General features: G+C 41.3%; 1 protein-coding gene and 1 long non-coding RNA gene across 12 annotated transcripts in view; one reads left to right on the top strand and one right to left on the bottom strand.

Annotated features, from left to right (window-relative positions):
* The window catches only part of Rnls (renalase, FAD-dependent amine oxidase), a 273,500-nt gene extending 254,461 nt beyond the window's left edge, over positions 1-19,039 (top strand). For 3 of the 10 annotated variants that reach the window (XR_015632554.1, NM_001014167.2, XM_087575188.1), the window contains 2 exon segments: positions 14,881-14,940; positions 18,394-19,039. Coding sequence is in view for 6 of the 10 variants with exons in the window: in NM_001014167.2 (NP_001014189.1) it covers positions 14,881-14,940; positions 18,394-18,405 (72 nt within the window). In the remaining 4 variants the exon portion in view is untranslated. 10 annotated transcript variants of the gene reach the window in all.
* The window catches only part of LOC102548095 (uncharacterized), a 90,326-nt gene continuing 74,214 nt past the window's right edge, over positions 3,920-20,031 (bottom strand). Inside the window, exons 5-6 of one of the 2 annotated variants that reach the window (XR_015648169.1) lie at positions 19,843-19,960; positions 3,920-4,588 (exon numbers count right to left, since the gene is read on the bottom strand). This is a non-coding gene — a long non-coding RNA (uncharacterized LOC102548095). Of the gene's footprint in view, positions 4,589-18,315; positions 19,961-20,031 lie in introns of those variants that run through there. The other variant, XR_015648166.1, reaches the window with a different exon arrangement.

The raw sequence follows: 20,031 nt of genomic DNA, 5'->3' as shown, positions 1-20,031 counted from the left end.
AAGTACAGGTGAGGGGCAGGTACAGGATAGAAGGAGGCCTGTCATTGGAGGAGAAGGAAGGATGGGTGGGAGAGAAGTTTGAAGGAGGAGGAGGAGACAGAGAGAAAGGAGAGACAGGAGGGAGAGAGGGGCAGAGAAGCCGTGGCAGGGCAAGATGGCAGGTGATGTTAAGATTCTGCTCTGTGTATTTACAGGTTGTTATTAATGTTCTCAAGGGATGGATGGTACTGGGCTTTGTATGTTAAGTGAGCAATTACATCTTATCTACTGGGTCAAAGATTATTGTGTTGTGTGTTCTTTTATGTGAAGGTTTGAATGTAGGAAAGTGCACGGCTGGGATGTGTTTCTGCCAAGATATCTAGCAAATATTTTGAGGCAACGCGGTGTGGACCTAGTGGGGTAAAAGACACCTTACTTTTTTATTTTTATATTTTTACAACAACACACTGGAATACAGTTCACATGTAAAACTGGATGAACCACTGGTAGATGCTATCTCATAGAAAAGCCCAAAAGCATCATGCTAAATGGAAGAAGCGAATCACAAAGGTTTGGCCTCTCTATCTCATATGGCCTCTCTACTCTGGGCAGATCTAGACACAATACTGGGAATAGTACCCATCCTAGGGTAGGTCTCATGTTCAGGAATAGCTGACCAACATTCAATGGACTCCACACTCTTTTGTCTGTTTTTATTTGGTTACGGATTTGTCATTTTTTGCTTTGTTTGTTTATTTGGATGTTGTTTTATTATTTTTTCTTGGGTTGGAGGTTTTCATATTTTTTTTTTGTTTTTTAAGAAATATTGGGTGGATAGGGAGGGGAGAAGATCTGAAAGGACTTGAGGGTAGGAGAATATAATCAAAATATATTTAAATTTAAAATTATTTTTAACAATAAAAATATAATTTTATATCATCCTGAGTGAGCTAACCCAATCACAGAAAGACATACATGGTATGCACTCATTAATAAGTGGCTATTAGCCCAAATGCTTGAATTACCCTAGATGCCTAGAACAAATGAAACTCAAGACGGATGATCAAAATGTGAATGCTTCACTCCTTCTTTAAAAGGGGAACAAGAATACCCTTGGCAGGGAAGAGTGAGGCAAAGATTAAAACAGAGACTGAAGGAACACCCATTCAGAGCCTGCCCCACATGTGGCCCATACATATACAGCCACCCAATTAGACAAGATGGATGAAGCAAAGAAGTGCAGACCGACAGGAGCCGGATGTAGATCGCTCCTGAGAGACACAGCCAGAATACAGCAAATACAGAGGCGAATGGCAGCAGCAAACCACTGAACTGAGAATAGGACCCCCGTTGAAGGAATCAGAGAAAGAACTGGAAGAGCTTGAAGGGGCTCGAGACCCCATATGAACAACAATGCCAAGCAACCAGAGCTTCCAGGGACTAAGCCACTACCTAAAGACTATACATGGACTGACCCTGGACTCTGACCTCATAGGTAGCAATGAATATCCTAGTAAGAGCACCAGTGGAAGGGGAAGCCCTGGGTCCTGCTAAGACTGAACCCCCAGTGAACTAGACTGTTGGGCTGAGGGCGGCAATGGGGGGAGGGTTGGGAGGGGAACACCCATAAGGAAGGGGAGGGGGGAGGGGGATGTTTGCCCGGAAACCGGAAAAGGGAATAACACTCAAAATGTATATAAGAAATACTCAAGTTAATAAAAAAAAAAATATATATAATTTTAAAATGTTCATAAAAGTGCTACAAAAATAAGGTGGATTCGTGTTTTCCAATGGGTGTACCTAGCAGTGAGTTTTATGTTGTTTACCACATACACAGAAGAGTAAATAGAAAGTAAGCACATGTGCAGTTCACACACGCACACATGCCAACACACACATGTGCACACATGTGCACAATACTGAACATCATTGGCTCTTAGGGGCAAGCAGTTTAAAACCTTAATTAAGAGATTATTACTCACCTAAAAAAATGCCTCATATAAAAAAATCTGAAGCTGGCAAAGTCTGAAACAGACGTGAAGGAACTCTAGTTCTTCTGGCATGCCACTAATGTAAAAGCAAGGTGTCATACCTTCCCTTAGAAGTAAGTTGCAACTTCTTGCAAAGTTAAATGGGTGCTGTGTACACCAATGAATCCAAAAATGAACATGCTCACACCAAAACCATCTTCTAATTAGCATTCCAGCTTTATTAGTAATTTCCTCAAACTAGAAATAACCCAAATATTCATTACCTAAAGTAGGTAAAATTTTATTGTTCATAAATAAATGAAAGACTCAGTTATAAAAAGAAAATATTAACGATGTTAGTAAATTACAGAAACACTCATCTAAATGGATGAAGTCACATTCAAAGTCTGTTTATATGTCTCTCTAGTAAAGGAACTTATATAGTGACAAATGACCATGGGGACAGAATTACCTGCTAAGGAGCATGAAGGAATAGAGTGCGGAGACTGAAATGTTCTCCACAGTGTTCATAATAGTGGTTATGTGACTGGTTATGCAGGGTTGTCTGCATAACAAGAGCATTTTTGCCGTATTTAATTTTAACCTCAATTAAGCTGTCTCTAAAACTACCTCTGCTTTTTATAATCTACCATTGTATCTCTTTAGAGCACAAACTCAACCCTTTTATTTTCGTACACTCAAAAGTAGAAAGAAGGTCATTTCACAAACCCCAAATCCTTTTTAACCTTAATCTCACAGCTCAGACAAAAGGCTTCTGGGTCCACTCAACATGCGTGGGAACCAGAAAGATATGTCAAGGGCCAGACTTCAGGGTCATCAAGAAGAACTGATAGGGAATGGGAGAAGGGATGCAGGAGGGTTGATTGGGTGGAGAATTAGGCATTGATCACCCACAAGGGAAGGGTGATGAGTTGGGAACAGTCTTCACTCTTTCTCTGGATTCACCACTTGAAAATGCTTTTGCCTCTCTGCATCCTATAGGCTCAAGCAGTCGGGTTTGCTAGGGGACTGCATCAGGACATTTATATTCAGAGGAAAATAAACTCTGAACTCACCCTAGAGAAGGGAAATGGTTTTCGTACCTTCCCATCTTTCACAGTGTCCAACGGCACCTAGAAACAAGACAAATATTTGAGTAATTAATGAGTTAATATACCAAAAGTTGCTGAAGGGCCCAGCAATTTTCCACTAAATTAAAAATTCTAAAGGGATGTGTGTTGTGACTATTGTGTCGTCTGTTCTAATTGAGACGGTGCAGGGGGAAGCCATATGCTGTTCTTTATTGTATGTTTCTTCTGAATAGAGTTTACCCAAATGAGCTGCTCCAGTACTTTCAGAACATTAAAAGAGACCCAGTGTAGACCTCAGCAATCAAACTCACGAAGTCAGCAACGTATGTCCTGTGCAGTTTGTGATAACTGAAGCTACTACTACATGGATAATATCATTGATTTGTGGTACATTCATCCTGCATCTGCCCAATACTTTATTAACATTGGATAGACAAATACCAATAAAGTAAACAGCCCCACAGAGAATTGACCAAACCGCACCATTCCCTTCCACACCGAGGACATATTATAGCCAGAAGTAATTTTGCAGCAGCTCTGTCACACTATACACAAAGCTTCGCAGCCAAGCATCTGAAATATGAGTAAGATGTTCTCTAAGGTGTGACAAAGAAACGGGCTTATGAAATCACCATTAAATATTATAGAACATTAGAGACATGAGAAGACCAGAGGAAAGATGAGGTGACGAACAGAACACAGACAGCCCGATTAAAATTCACCTTCTCCACAGGAAGGTGCCTGCAAGGTGATAAAACTCTTTATGAATATTAAATCATACAGCAGGAGAGGAGATGGCACTGGGATTCTTAGAAGTCAGTAGTCAGATGTGGTGAATTCACAGAAATAGATTTTTTTTGTTTTTTTGTTTTTTTTATTAACTTGAGTATTTCTTATATACATTTCGAGTGTTATTCCCTTTTCCGGTTTCCGGGCAAACATCCCCCTCCCCCCTCCCCTTCCTTATGGGTGTTCCCCTCCCAACCCTCCCCCCATTGCCGCCCTCCCCCCGTAGACTAGTTCACTGGGGGTTCAGTCTTAGCAGGACCCAGGGCTTCCCCTTCCACTGGTGCTCTTACTAGGATATGCATTGCTACCTATGGGGTCAGAGTCCAGGGTCAGTCCATGTATAGTCTTTAGGTAGTGGCTTAGTCCCTGGAAGCTCTGGTTGCTTGGCATTGTTGTACTTTTGGGGTCTCGAGCCCCTTCAAGCTCTTCCAGTTCTTTCTTTGATTCCTTCAACAGGGGACCTATTCTCAATTCAGTGGTTTGCTGCTGGCATTCGCCTCTGTGTTTGCTATATTCTGGCTGTGTCTCTCAGGGGCGATCTACATCCGGCTCCTGTCGGTCTGCACTTCTTTGCTTCATCCATCTTGTCTAATTGGGTGGCTGTATATGTATGGGCCACATGTGGGGCAGGCTCTGAATGGGTGTTCCTTCAGTCTCTGTTTTAATCTTTGCCTCTCCCTTCCCTGCCAAGGGTATTCTTTTTCCTCATTTAAAGAAGGAGTGAAGCATGCACATTTTGATCATCCGTCTTGAGTTTCCCTAGAACAAACAGAAATAGATTTTTAAATGGACAAAAATGTATGATGAATGTCATTATTTCTAGTTCTGGGTTACTTTTCAATATTAATAAGTGTGTGGTTGATGGGTAATTTTAATGATATGGTGATAAATAGAGATATGGAGCTGTTAAGCTCCATGTGTGTATTGTTGCTAGTGTAACAGAAAAACATAAGCATATAGAGAATCTTTAAGGAAGAATTTTTAAAGGTCTGGGCGTTGATTGGCTGTATCACCCGGAAAAAGTGATCTCTTTGCTCTCTGATCCCTAAAACTTTCCCAGAAACTTTTGTTGCTTGTATACCCTCAACAACACTCTGTAAAATCTTTGACTTCACTGAAACGTAACTACAATGTGGTAATAATAGTGTAAACAATTAGGTTTCCCAGCTTTCGAAATTCAGGTCAACGTGTTTACATTCAACAAACATGTTTACTTGTACTGTTAGTTAACTTTGTGGCTCTGTGGTAAAATACCTGAGAAAATAGCTTTTGTAGGGGAAATGTCTTCTGGTTTAAGAAACTCCAGTCCATGGTCATCTGGAAAAGATAGTATTCATGGTGGGAAGGCCATTGTGTTGGTTTGAATAGGAATGGCTCCCCATAGATTCATATATTTGAATGCTTGGCCATAGGAAATGGCACTGTTAGGAAGTGTGGCCTTGTTGGAGTAGGTGTGGCCTTGTTGGAGGAAGTGTGTCACTGTGGAGGTGAGCTTTGAGGTCATATATACTTCATGCTACACCCATGCTAGCACAGTCTCCAGCTGCCTTGGGATCAATTTGTAAAACTCTCAGCTCCTTCTCCAGCACCAAGTCTGCCTGCACATTGTCATCCTTCCCACCATGATGATAATGGACTAAATAAACCTCTGAAACTGTAAGCCAGCCCCAATAAGAATTACAGTGGTCATGGTATCTCTTCACAGAGACTTAGTCTTTAAACTAAGACAGCCATATAAGACACCTCACAGCAACTGAGCAGCACAAGAAAGATACAAGTTCAAACATGCCCAATGAGCTAACTTCCTCCTACAGATCCGTCTAGAAATAGTTGCCCCACCATATGCTGAGGAACAAGCCTTTTACACATGGACCATCATGGCTACCTCAGTCTGGTGTCACGGCCACATGCTAGAGAAGACAAGGAACTGTGGAAACAATTCCATCCATCTCAACCTTCATAGCTTTGCACTATTGCCTATGTGGTCAATACCTCAGACAAACATAGTATAGGGGAAATGCAAGGCAAGAAGGATATTAATAGTCAGTCACCTCAGGCAAGTGAACATACAACTAGGAAACAACAGGAGTCCCTGGATTCAGATAAAATTTAAGTCACCATCAATAGGTCTATTAGAATGAATCAAGATTGTTTTGAAAGGTAACGTATTACTATTAAAATCACAAGGGAGGGCTTAGACATCTGTGCTATCAAGACTCATGCATGTCCAAAGGAATCAATGTGACACACTGGAATGTAATATAAGAATAGTAAATGTAAAAATAAATGTAATATAAGAATGGTAAAATTATTCAATCTCTTACAAGGTTAATTTTTATATGAATAGCTCATCCTATATTCCCTCCATTATCGATGAATAGTGCTTACAAAGACCCCCAGTGAATGACTGAAATTGAAAATAACAATTCTGCCTATATATACTGGTTTTTTTCTGTAACTATATACTGATGTTATTTTTCTATAACAGACACAGTAGAATATTAAAAATAATATTAAAGTAAGGCAATTGAAGTATTGTAATAAAATTTACATGAAGAACAGCCGTGAGGCAGGTAGTGCTAATTCATATAAAAATTACCTTGTAAGCATGGATTCATTGAACTAGAGGTGACTCCCATTCTGGAAAGATGCGAGGACACATGAGATCATGTTGAGCTATTCAGAGCAGCCTGTCACATTAGATGTACAAATTGTTTGCTTCTGGGATAATTTTCCTCTTCAGTTACCCATGGTAAATTAATTATGGAAGCAAAACCATAAGTGATCTTTGCCCACTGTTCTCCACTGGGTATCTAGGAATACATTCCCTGTGGGTTAGGAGGACTACCGGGTGCTGTCAGGAACATATTGGTGGAACCATACAGATTTCATATCTGCTGCTTATGTTTTGAAGTAATTGGCACATGATTTTTTTCACAATAAAAAAAGGCTTTGAAGTATTATAAGGAAAAACCTGAAAATTCTACAGAAATACCTTCCTCTGGTGCAAATAATTTTTTCAGTGGGGTCAAGAATTGTATTTCCACCATAATAGGTTCTTTCACAAAGGTGCAGGCACAGACGATGAGACCACAAAGACACTCCCTCTGTACCAACATGATGGACTGATTAAAAAAAAAAAGAACTCTACATCCCCAATCACTTTTTTTAAATTTATATCAAGACCATCTCTTTAGAAGCAGCTACCTTCCGGGACGTGCAACACAAAGTCCAAGGCTTCGACTGCAAAGAATGAGTCACTGCAGATGAAAGCAGGGTCTGGGACCATGGAGCTGCTAATGGCTCTCCAGTGATACTCAGGGCCCTGTGAGTCCCTGGCTCTGAGCACCGTAGGTTAGGAGTCATCATTTCCAACTCTATTTTGCCCACACTTTCTGATCTTTGTAATATGTGCTTCTGCAGAACTATACCTGCAGACAAACCTTTATTTCTGTGTGCAGTCAGAGCTCTGGCATGACATTCTACGGGAGGGTGGTAGTCTGTAGGGGAGGTTAGAAGATTTTAGAAGGAACTGTAATTGAGCTGCTAACATGAGAAAGTGACTCTGCTACAATCTTTTTTCTTCACACTCAAAGCTCTCTAATTTGGAGGAAGGAAAAGCATGAGGCTATCCTAACTTTAGTGAGAAGAAAGGGGAGCAGGAAGCAAGTGATCCATTCCTGCATTTCTGATTGCATGTTTGCTCATTAGCTTCTGACATATGGTTGATGTATAGGATCCCTAACCACTGCCAGCTCCAGTCAGCTCATAGTGGCTGCCTAGAGCACTGAGGCAAAGCTGGTGCAGCCACTTCTTGAGCTCAGTGGGAAAAAATGCCACAGTTGATTCCTGATGTCCCTGTACATGCCACCCCTGATACACTGTGACAGTTGGAGAAACTTGTCTTCCCAGATGAGTGGTCTGGAGAAAACCAGACTTGGTTCTGGATTCAGGGCATTTGCCTTTGTAGGTGAAGAGGTCGAGTCTCTGATCAGCAGCTATTCCTGTCAGCTCTACACGATGCTGTTCATTTAGACGAGCTGAGAAAATGAAGAGCTTCGACCAGTATGGCCGAATGCAGTAAAGCCCAGACAATGAGGTGCAGGACAGGCCCTGCCTCAAGGGTCCTTCCTCTACTTTATTATCTTTTTTTGTACTCATGGGCTTTGGCTACTTCTTATGCATTTCACTATGTCTCCCCTCCTAACCTATTTAATATTTGTCTTATTTCCCCAATTACGAGATACCATAGAGGAGTTGGGAGACAGTTTTCATACACGTGAAGTTGGTTATTTTCTCATTAAAGTGGGCAGCCCCTGAACCACAAATTATTTAATTATTTAAGCAGTCTGGCTGCTGCCTGGGAACTTTTGTTTCACTCTAGAGAAACTCCATTTACAGTCTTTTTCCACTATGTATGATCTGAACTTGCAGAGGAGACATCAGTGGCTCAAAGGAAAACCCCAACAGAACCCAAAAGACACTCATGAGAAAACTATGTTTCCCATCAACCTTGCTAAAACTGTAACCCTTTACTACAGTTCTTCATGTTGTGGTGACCCCTCCCCCAATCATAAAATTATTTGCATTGCTACTTCATAACTGTAATTTTGCTATTGTTATGAATGATAATGTAAATATATGAGTTTTCTGATGGTCCCGGGCCACCCTTATGAAAAGGTCATTTGACTCCCCTCTGAAGGGGTCATAACATACAGGCTGAGAACCTGCTCTAGACAGTACTGAGGGAGGATGGATTGTCCGGAGAAGAGCGTGAACAGCAGATGTGAACAGCTCTGTGGCGTCAGTGGAGTCAGATCCTGAGTATGACTGAGTCTTCGGAAAGGCTTATTCAAGTATATCTATTAACTCTTTATGTTTAGAAAAGATGTATTTATAATTATGATTAAAATAGTGTGTGTCCGTCCATCTGTCTGTCTGTCTAGGGTTGCTATTGGTTTGGCAAACCACCATGACTAAAAGCAACTTTGAAAGGAAAGAATTTTTTCCATCTTATACTTCCAGGTAATAGTCAATAGCTGAGGGAACTCAGGGCAGGAACTCAAGCAGGGAAAGAGTTGAGGTAGAAGTCATGGAGGACTGTTGCTTTTTGGCTTGTTCAGCCTGCCTTATTTTATATCCCAAGATCACCTGACCAGCGATGGTATCATCCAAATGTGCTATGCCCTCCCACATCAATCAAATAGTAAGAAAATACCCCCACAGACTTCCCTATAGGCTAATCACATGGAGACATTTTCTCAATTAAGATTTCTTCTTCCTAGGTGTGTCTAGGTTTGTGTCAGGTTGGCAAAACCCAGTATACTATATATAATTTTTAAAACAAAACATTTTAAATAGTTAAAACTTATCCAGAAAATCACCTACAGGAGATAATTCACTAATCTATATCCACCTAGGTGGGAGCCTATGAAGAATAGGCACTCATTAAATCCCCACTTGTGTTGGTTGTAGTACCTTCCAGTCGCCATCTCCATAATGAACCTACAACTCTTAGACTTACCAAGGGTAAGCAGAAGGGAGCTTGAGGGAAAATGTTATGCTCAGTCGAGAGCTGGTAATCGGTCAGTGCCGTATAATTTAATTTACTGAATACTAAATGCCTGATGCCAGATCACAAGGCTGAAAAGTGGGCCACTGACTAGCCAGCCAGCAGTTTGGATGAAATCAGCCCCATTGCATTGAAGGTGGAATCAACCATTCTGCAATTACCCAGAAAGGAAAACATGAAAGCATGGGGTGTGTGTTGGCAAGTGAATTCAGCCAATATGAAGAAAGCAGAGAGCCTTGCAAGAGAGGATCTTGCCATTGTGAAAACCACAATCTCTCACAATGGTAAAGCCTTTGGCTATGCTTTTAGCCACAGCCAGGAACCACATCTCAATAGTTGTATTTAAAATATATGTCAGGGCTGAAACAGCCCTGTGGAAATGCAGACTTCTGTTTCATATGTGTGACACGGATGTCCAGAAAGGACTCGTGCCTGCTCAGGATAGCTAATGTGTCATGACTATAAACACAGATGAGTCAGATGTATAAATTCAAAGCAGAAAAGGCAAGATTTTTTTCTACATGATTTAAATCCACCTGTAGAGTAAAATGAAAATTCTCAAGACTTCCCCATAATGGAGAGACCTCATAACAGACAGCTTACCCCAGGCCAGTCTTAGGCCCTGCCAGTGTTCTCTTTACCATATATCCTGTTTCTAAGCTAATTATGATTCCCTTACTTTCAGACTTGAAACATTTTGAAAATATTGCCACTAAGACCTTAGAAGTTTCCTCCCGGGGCTGGGGATTTAGCTCAGTGGTAGAGCGCTTACCTAGGAAGCGCAAGGCCCTGGGTTCGGTCCCCAGCTCCAAAAAAAAAAAAAAAAAAAAAAAAAAAGAAGTTTCCTCCCTTCCCTAAGGTTTCACTGACAAATCAAGTAATTCAATTTATTAAAATCCTACCCAAGCACAAGTTGAAAGCTCTATTTGGATACCCAATTCTGTGCTTCTCTGTCCCCAAAATGTGCTACTTTGCTACCCAAAGTTCTTTATTTCAAAGGGTTCAAGTTTATCATCTTTGTGTATATGTTTCTATAAAGTATCCTCCAGAAAAGTATGAATATGAGTCTGTAGGCATTGTATTTGTGTATGGGTAACATGGGGTTCTCAAGGTCTTTATATCTTGTTAAAACAAAATAGAAGGGTTAGAAACGGCTTTGTGATAGAACACTTGCCCAGGATGCTGAAGCCTGTGGACTCAATCTCCAGTACTGAGGGAACAGGGAGACAAAATATAGCACATAAACAAGGGTACCTCCATAAAGCTTTTCTGTCACATGTGGGTCACAACCCCTTTAGAGGTCAAACTACCCTTTCACCAGGGTCACCTCAAGTCATCCACATATCAGATATTTGAATTATTATTCATAACAATAATAAAAATTACAGGGATGAGGAAGTAATGAAGATAATTCTATGGTTAGAGGTCACCATAACATGAGGAACTGTATTAAAGGGTCATAGCATTAGGAAGGTTGAGAACCACTGTTCTAAAAGAGTTTAATGGATGACTAGGTAGCTTAATTGGTAAGTGTTCTTGCTGTATAAACACAAAGGCCATAATTGATATCACCAGCATACAAATAAGAAGCCAGGAGCAGACCATTCTGTAATGTTTGTGTTAAATGAGTAGGGCCACCCACCCTAGTCAAATTTGTGAGCTACAAGTTTAGGGAAATGCTAAGAACCAGCCTCAGAGCTTAGAGAGATGTTCTGAGGAAAAGGTGTTTGAGACAAGCAAAAAGAATGACTTGAAGTCTTAGAAAAAGACAGCAAGTACAGTTTTTTTATTTTTATTTTTATTTTCTTTTTTTAGGAGCTGGGGACCAAACCCAGGGCCTTGTGCTTGCTAGGCAAGCACTCTACCACTGAGCTAAATCCCCAACCCCCACAGTTTTTTAAACACAGCAATAAATCAGAGATCTGCCTGTCTTTGAAAGCACAGACAATAAGCTTGCTGGGTGGGATCCAGCTCTAAGATCACCATTCCCTAAATCTCATTATCTCTTAACAAAATGGCTCATATTACAGCTGCCTCTGCTCTTTTAGATACATGAAGCCCCTCAGATAATTCATATTGTGTCCTTATATTTTGCATAATTGAGAAATTATATATTCTTGAACTTGTGTTTTCAGAGTTCTTTCCACAGTCTTAAGGGCTATCCTGAAGGTCACAGCATTTACCTTTTTGCTAAAGACATTAGACACACCCCCTCCTCCTGTATTCCTGCTGTTTCTGATTATCATGGATTCATTAACCTTGGAAGACATTCCCTTGAAAGAACATAAAGTAAAATATATAAACAAGTCCTGCACCTAGCAACTGTCAACACTTGTGGAGGCCCACACCCTGCTGGCTCTGCTCCTGGGGCAGAAACTGTGTCACACCATCCCTCCTGAATGGCCATGCAGGATTTGGGAAAGACCCTGTCTAAAACCACAGAAAGTGAGAAGGATAGAGGACTTCCTCTGTTAACCTCTTGCCTCCACATGTACATACCCACGTGTACACATTAACATACCACATACACACACAGATGTACACACTCAAAATAAATTCTACCTTGCTCTAGAAACTAAAGTCTCCACACCATAGTCCAAATAGCATGAGTTATATGTGTTCATTCTTTTCCTAGTGTTATAGAGAACAAGTCCTTCTAGCCTCTACTGCAGTACCCTCCATGAAGCCAATGGATAGAGAGAGTCACCATGTAATGCTTTGTATGAAAAGGCTGTGCCATGAAGGACGAATGAGTTCCTACTGTTGCAAATATGTCTATGCTGGTACTCTATGGAGGTTAGCATGTCTCAGTAGCCAACCATCTCAGTGCCCAACATACTAAATTTAACTCCCACTTATTCTCTTAGCTGTACAGGCTTAATGACATCATCCAACTGATCCTGTGGATACTTATTCCTGGAAATAATGTCCACCTCCATCATTTCAAATATTATAGACCTTGTTATTAAAATAAATCTCTACCTTCAGCTTATTCTTCTCCCATTAAGTAGTAAGTTCTACATATTCAATGGGTGTATTTATGTAATAGTTACTATATTTTAATATTTGAAAGTCTGTCTGTCCTCTTTGCCATGTCCCTTCCTCTATATTATCCCACTGTGTGCACGAACACACACACACGCAAAGTGACCTATAGACTAGACAGTTACATATGCTATTATTTCCCTTGGAACAACCTTGACTGCCAAAGTCATGATGTCAGGGATGTGATGTTTTAAAATTCAACTCCCCAGTGCTGAGAGAAGACTTCTGAGAACAGTACTCAGAAAGTACATGAGAAAAAAAGAAGAAAAGGTGGGGGTGTGTTTAGCCTACTTAACAGTGTAGCAGACTGGGTGAAGAGGGCATATTTGTGAAAGAAGCATGTTTCTCACAGAGGGTGGGATAGCCAAGGCCAAAGCTATGGCAGGCTCAGTGTCTGTTGAAGTTCTGCCTTCTTCATAGTTGGTGGAATTTAGCTCCCATGTTAGAAGCTGTCAACAAGCTTGGCTGGGCATGTATAAGGGCACTGATCTTACACAAAGCCTTTCACATTCTAAAAGGTCCTTTCCTCAAATACCATCACCACTGTAGTTAGGAACTGTCTAACTAGGGTTACTATTGCTCTGTGAAACACTGTGGCACAAAGAAAGTTGGGAAGGAAAGGGTTTATTTAGCTTACACTTCCACATCACCATTTATCATCAAAAGAAGTCAGGACAGGAACTCAAACAGGGCAGGAACCTGGAGGCAGGAGCTGATGCAGAGGCCATGATGGATGCTGTGTACTGACTTACTATTCCTCATGGCTTGCACAGCCTGCTTTCTTGTAGAATCCAGGATAGCAATCCAGGGATTTCACAACCCACAATGGGCTTGGCTCTCCCCAATCCATCACTAAATAAGAAAATGCCCTTCAGACTTGCCTACAGCTTGCTCTTATGAAGGCTTTTTCTTCTGTTCTTCTTTTTAACATAATATGGCTTTTTGGTGATGGATTTCAACCCACCTTGGCATGCTGAGTTCCAGTAGAATTAGGTGCATCTTCTCCCATTGTGGCAAAGTAAGGCAGCCCAGTTAGCTGAAAGTGATTCAAAGGCAGGCAACAGAGTCAGATACAGCCTCTGCTCCTGCTGTTAGGAGTCCCCCATAAAAACCTAGCTGCACAACTTATGTATGTGCTAAGAGCCTAGGTCCATCCCATACACACTCTCTGTTTTGCAGTTCCATCTCTCTGGGTCCCTATAAGCCCAGGTTATTCCTTGTTTGTTTGTTTGTTTGTTTGTTTGTTTGTTTGTTTGTGCTTATTCACTTTACATCCCACCAACTGCCTGCTTCCCAGCCTCCCCCTCCCATAATCCTTCCCCCATCCATCCCTTCTCCTCTAGCAGGTGGGGGCCCCTAAATATCTACCACCCTGGCACTTCAAGCCTCTGCATGGCTAAGCCTACCCTCTCCCACTGAGGTCAGACAAGGCAGCCCAGCTAGAAGAACATATCCCACAGATAGGCAACAGCTTTTGGGAGAGCCCCCACTCCAGTCATTTGGGACCCACATGAAGGTTAGGTTGCACATCTGCTACATATGAGTGGAGAAGCCTAGGTCCAGCCCATGTATGCTCTTTGGATGGTTCACTCTGTGAGAGCCCCAAGGGTCCAAGTTAGTTGACTCTATTGGTCCTGTGAAGTTCCTATACCCTTCAGGGCCCACAGTCCTTCCCCCTATTCTTCCATAAGAGTCCCCAAGCTCCATCCACTGTTTGGCTGTGGGTGTCTGCACCTGTCTGAGTCAGCTGCTGGGTGGAGCCTCTCAGAGGACAGCCATGCTAGACTCCTGTCTACAAGCATAGCAGAGTATCATTAATAGTGTCATAGTGTCAGGGATTGGTGTTTGCCCCTGTAATAGGTCTCAAGTTGGGCTGGCTATTGGTCCCCTCGGTCTCTCCTCTATCCCCCATCCCTGTATTGCTTATAGACAGAATAAATTTTGGGTCAAAAGTTTTATGGGTGGATTGGTGTCCCTATTTCTCCACTGGGGTTCCTACTGGAATACAGGAGGTAGCCTCTTCAGGCTCCATATTCCCAATGCTGTGAGTCACAACTAAGGTCACCCCCATTGGTTCTTGGGTGCCTGCCTTATCCCAGGTCACTGTCACACAAGCCCAGGTTATTGTTAATTGAGGTTTTTTTCTTCTCAGATGACTTTAGTTTGTGTCAAGTCGGCATAAAACTCTCTAGCATAGGAGTGCACACAGGAATTTGGAGATGGTCAATAAGCATTCAAGCCATAGTATCTACAAATCCAGAGAATTGGTACATTTCCAGTTATTTGATAATTGAAATAATTTTAAGTATTTTGACAAGAGGAACCTCTGGGATATTCTAGGTTTTAATTTCTCCAGGTAGCAAAAGCCTGGTGGGCATTACCATGGCTGAATGTCAGCCCCAATAATTTTTTTCTCTTTCTTTTTCTTCTTCAGGTTACAAACTCAGCTGCCAACAGTCCCGGCCAGATGACTCTTCATCTCAACCCTTTCCTGGTGTGTGGAGGGGATGGATTCACTCACTCCAACTTCGATGGCTGCGTTGCCTCTGCCCTGAGTGTCGTGGAAGCTTTAAAGAGTTATATTTAGTGTCTGTGTTTTTGTTTTCTACAGTTACTTTGCGATTTTTGTTTTCACAATCATATTATTAATTGTTCTATTTTCCTTTCTATGGAGAGAAATTGTTTGGGAAAATGTCTTCATGTTCTGTCATTTTTAATATGAAATATAAAAACTATTATAATTGATAGCTACCACCCATAAAAGAATGATAATTTCTTAGACTACTTCTTCCCCAATTTTCTGACTTTTCATTATCAAGCCTTATGGAAGCAAAATGGTGCTTATAAGTCACAAATAACCCAGCTCCAGAATTATTCTAAATCAAAGTTCTCTTTCATGGGAAACCTTTATTATCCATTTGAAAACTTCAGTTTTCAACAATCACTACCAAACCTCATCTTACAGCCTCACACATATAATTGAAATGCAAGATTTCTCCAAAACATGAAATAACTTCTGTTTCTCGTTTACTTTCTGAGTTATTAAGACTCTGAGTAGTCAGTCCCATAGACTACAGTTTGAAGAACTGCTCGAGCCACAAAGGGACCCCCTGTAGGTTGTCAGAAAAATGACATGAATCATCTTCATTTTTCAAGTCACACAATGCTTTTTTACCCTTAAGGCAAACTCCAGTCTTCACATGTGAGATAAAAGTTAAACAGAAACTGAGAGGAAGTCTATCAATCTTTAACACCAGGTCCCCTGTGGCTGCTGCTGTCCGTTATGGTACTCGGACTATGTCATAGATAATGAATTTCCTGTTGTTCAACAAAAACCCTCCTAAACAGAAAATAGATACATTTCAAACCACTCAATAGTCCCTAACATAGCAGTTTGGCATGTCACCCATGTACTTCAGGGTTTGGTCCCATGATGGCTGGCTTGAGAGAAATTGAACCTAAGATTTTCAAGCAAGCTGTGTGTTGTTAATTTGGAAAGCAAAATAATGCTATTTTTGCCTTTTAAAAATAGATTGTGTGGGTGTAAGGTTAAATGTTGCTAATCCTGTTATAAGTCATGCTCGTGTAGTAAAGTGGTAGTCATGGGCTCTTCTCTAAAATCTATAACCTTATGAAATCTGGGGAGTCCGCTAAGTTTCCAGTATTAGACATGAGTTTCATCTTGCTGAGACGGTTTGAGTCCTATTAGACAGCAGTTGGTTACTACCACGATAGGACTGCTTCTATTGCAGCCTTGGGGATATCTTGCCTTGCTGATCATTGCTGTGTTCATGGGTATCACAAACAGAGACGACTAGTGATTCCTTCCGTCTCCTGTTGGCCAGCTTACATAGCACCTTCCAGTACTGTGAGAACTCGTCTCACGGAGGAGACGTTCAGGCCAGACCCTACCCTTATCTTCTATGTCCTACTTCCAAAGTGTATAGTGTCTTCAACAACAGAGTCTCGCCTTCAATCTCCGGAGGCAGCAAAGGGCAACAACAATAGGATATAGTGTTTAGGGATTCCCCTGGCCAACAATTCAAATGGGATTTTTCCCATGGCTGGAGGTGTTTTGTTGTTAGTCTATGGCTCTTGTAGTAGCATTGCCTGCCTAAATAGCATAACTTCATCTGAACTGTATTTATCCCTCATCAAGGAAGTCTTTCTTTGTCAGATGGAGACCACTGAAAACTACAACTGGCCAAAATGCTAAGAGCAACTGATCATGAGGTGCTTGGCCCCTGGGGCTACAACTACAATACAATGGCTGTTCCTAAAGCTCAGGGAACATCAGAGGAGGCAGAAAGATTGTAAAAGCCAAAAGACCAAGAAATCTGCTGTGAAATTGTGTCTCCTAGAAATAACAGGGAAGATATGCCCATGATACCTCAATAGTGTGACTGTCTAAATGAGACCTGAACAAGGACACCAATAGACATGATAGGGGAATCCCATGGAGCCCCACCCCTGAACACTGAGCCACAGTAAACTAAGGAATGCCGAGAGACAGAAAATTGGTATTTCCCAGAGGGAAGCCTCCTACCTGATTATCAATTCCAAGTGGTCAGCTCTGAGATCACAACCAGAAAGCAATACTAAACAACAGACTTAGCAAGTATTATTTATGTATTTATACATACACGTAACAATATATGAAGACAAGAGACCATGAAATTGAGAGTGGAGATTGGATAAGAGAGGAGTTTGAGGAAGGAAAGGGGAAGGGGAAAATGGTGTAATTTTATTTTTTGATGATTGATGATGATGATGAAGAAGAAGAAGAAGAAGAGGAGGAGGAGGAGGAGGAAGAAGAAGGAGAAGGAGAAGGAGAAGGAGAAGGAGAAGAAGAAGAAGAAGAAGAAGAAGAAGAAGAAGAAGAAGAAAAGAAGAAGAAGAAGAAGAAAAGAAGAAGCTGAAATTTTAATTTTTAAATAATTTTTTAAAAGATTTAAGGCTGGCCTCAAATTTGCTATTAACCAAAGATGACCTTGAGTTTATTATCCTCCTATATGTGCCTCTTAAATGCTGTGTATACTACTATCTTGGTTACTTTCCTGTTGCTGTATTGAAGCAGCATGAACAAGACAACTTGCAGAACAAAAAGAGTTTATTGGGGCTCACAATTTCAGAGAATGAGTCCATGACCATCATGGCGAGGAGCAGCAGGAAGGCAGGCATGGCACTGGGACAATATCTGAGAGCTTATATCTTGAGGCACGACCAAGAGGTAGAGAGCTAACTGACATGGGTTTTTGAAACTTCAAAACCCTCCTAGAGTTGGCAAACCTCTTCCAATAAGGACATACTTCCTAGTCCTTCCTAACAGTTCCACCAACTGGGAAGCAAACACTTGACTATATGTGCCATTTCACCCAAATATATGGGTGCCTTTCTCATTCAAACCATCCAAACCACCATGCACCGTTCATGTGATGCTGAGTTCTAAGCCCAGGGCTTTCTGCATGGTAGGCAAGTACCCTATGTACTGAGATACACCTCCAGCCCCTATTTCGTTTTGAAAGCAAAGAAATAATTGTCTCAGCTCCTAAACTAGGAAGCATTTATCCAAAGAGTTTGTCCCTTGGTAGTGCTTAAATTACATTCACTTTCGTGTATGTTACGTATGCAAAATGCATACCTACACAAGCACTAGCAGAATCCTCTGGTTTATCAACAAATTTGGATCTGTTCTTCTGGCATGTGAGGATAGCTCGCCTTTTATCAATGAATGGGCAAAACTAAAACACAAAAGTGCCTGCATATGGCTAATGTCACTCCATTTGAAAGCATAGAAAGGATAAATAAATTGCAGTTTCTGATGTAAAATAATGAAAATTGATTTATTGCATGATTCTTGTCCATGTTTGATTAATATTTGTCTTTATTTTCTCTTCAAATACCTAAAAAATTCATTCAGTTGTTTTTACTATTTTGTTTTAAACAGATATACATCTGAAGTCATTGGACAGAAAATGTCTCGAACCTTTATGAACAATGGAATACTTATATCCTACAAGGGAGGGAAAAAACTTGTAAAGAGGGAGATGGGTTAGTAGTGGAATCATTCTTGCAAGACATTCCTAAGATATTTCATAGCTGTTCATTCTAAGCATATTATTCTACAATTTTGTTAAGATGTTCCAATGTGAGCAGAGACTCCATCCTCCTCAGAACCGAGATCATTGTCACCTCACTGTTTCAGTCATGCTGAAGACCCCTGCTGCATTTGAACTTCCACCTGCTTCTTCCCCTTTCGAAGAAATAGCTAAGGAAGTCCATGTTCTAGTAGCTATTGGAAGGATGCTATAAAAGACTGCAGGGCAAAGAAGTCCACCATTACCCCCTCAGGAAGATGGGAGTCAACCAAGCTTAAAACAGTGCTGGGGTGCACGTCTACTTCACAAGACCACACATTGCCACCGTATTTCCAAGTGAGGACTTTTATTAGTCAAGCCAGGCAGGGAAAGCTGCTGTGTTTTGAAAGGAGCATATTCAAGTGAGAAACGGCTTGAGCAGTGGGGTGATTTAATACTTGTTAGCTGATAAATATAGCCTTTGCCAGAATAAACCTTTATGATGCCCGTTGAAAAGCTTAATTACTGAACCGTCTCTGTGCATCTTGCTCAGGCTGCAAGGGTGACAAATTACAGCAGCAGAATAGTGTTTGCTCCTTTGGCGTTTCTGAAGGAGAAGGGAATGCCTGAAAATCACCAAGAAAGCAGTAATAATCCCAGACTAGATATTACTGGGGAGAAAAAAGATGCTTCTTTGAGTCACCAAGCCTTCTGCACATAATACCATCCTACCAACCCCCTCTCCCACCTACCCACCACTTTTTTAAGTGAAAAGGCCCAAGGTCAGTTTTACATTTTCCTGGCATTTCATCTTCATCGAAGTATGTGGGTACATAACCTTCCATGCCTCATCTCCCCAGTGCCCCTGTGAAATAGTCAGGACAGGAAATTCATGTCCACATTTAACAAATAAAGAAACCAAGGCCTAGAGCTCGGCCAACCAAGGTCATATAATGACATACCAGGACAATAACCCACACTTCCCGTGACCCATTTCTATTACTGGAACCACTCAGCTTCCAGATGAACATGATAATTACAGCTGGCTGAAATAGTCATCGGGGGGTACAGTCCACACCATGTGGTCGTCTTACTGCTTTTGCATTTTCAGAGGGCTGACACTAATCCTGGCATAATACGTATGGGGGTCTAAGTAAAATCCCATAAGTACTGGCTAAGTGATTTGTACTCCTCTCATTTCCCCTGGCTGGTTTATCACTTTGTGGTGAGAGGAGGGGGTGGTGCTCAGGAAGACACTTGCCATGGGAATAGCTTCATCCTAATGACCCTGAATTACCATCCAGCAGTACTTATCTCACTTTATGTCCGTCCTTCCTTCCGTCCATGTGTCTCTTGTCTATTCATCCCCCTTGCTTCATTCTCTTCTTTTCTGCCTTCTTTCGTTTCTTCCTTCCCAGTAGTTTCTCTTGCTTCTTCCTGAAAATTAATTTCCAGGTGTAAATCCAGTATCAAAAGTGTGATCCATTGTGTTTTTCCTTGCTTTCGCA

Source organism: Rattus norvegicus, chromosome 1 (genome assembly GCF_021556685.1).
Source record: "Rattus norvegicus strain SHRSP/BbbUtx chromosome 1, alternate assembly SHRSP_T2T, whole genome shotgun sequence".
In the NCBI taxonomy this organism is placed as follows: domain Eukaryota; kingdom Metazoa; phylum Chordata; class Mammalia; order Rodentia; family Muridae; genus Rattus; species Rattus norvegicus.
This window is presented reverse-complemented; position numbering and strand designations above follow the sequence as displayed.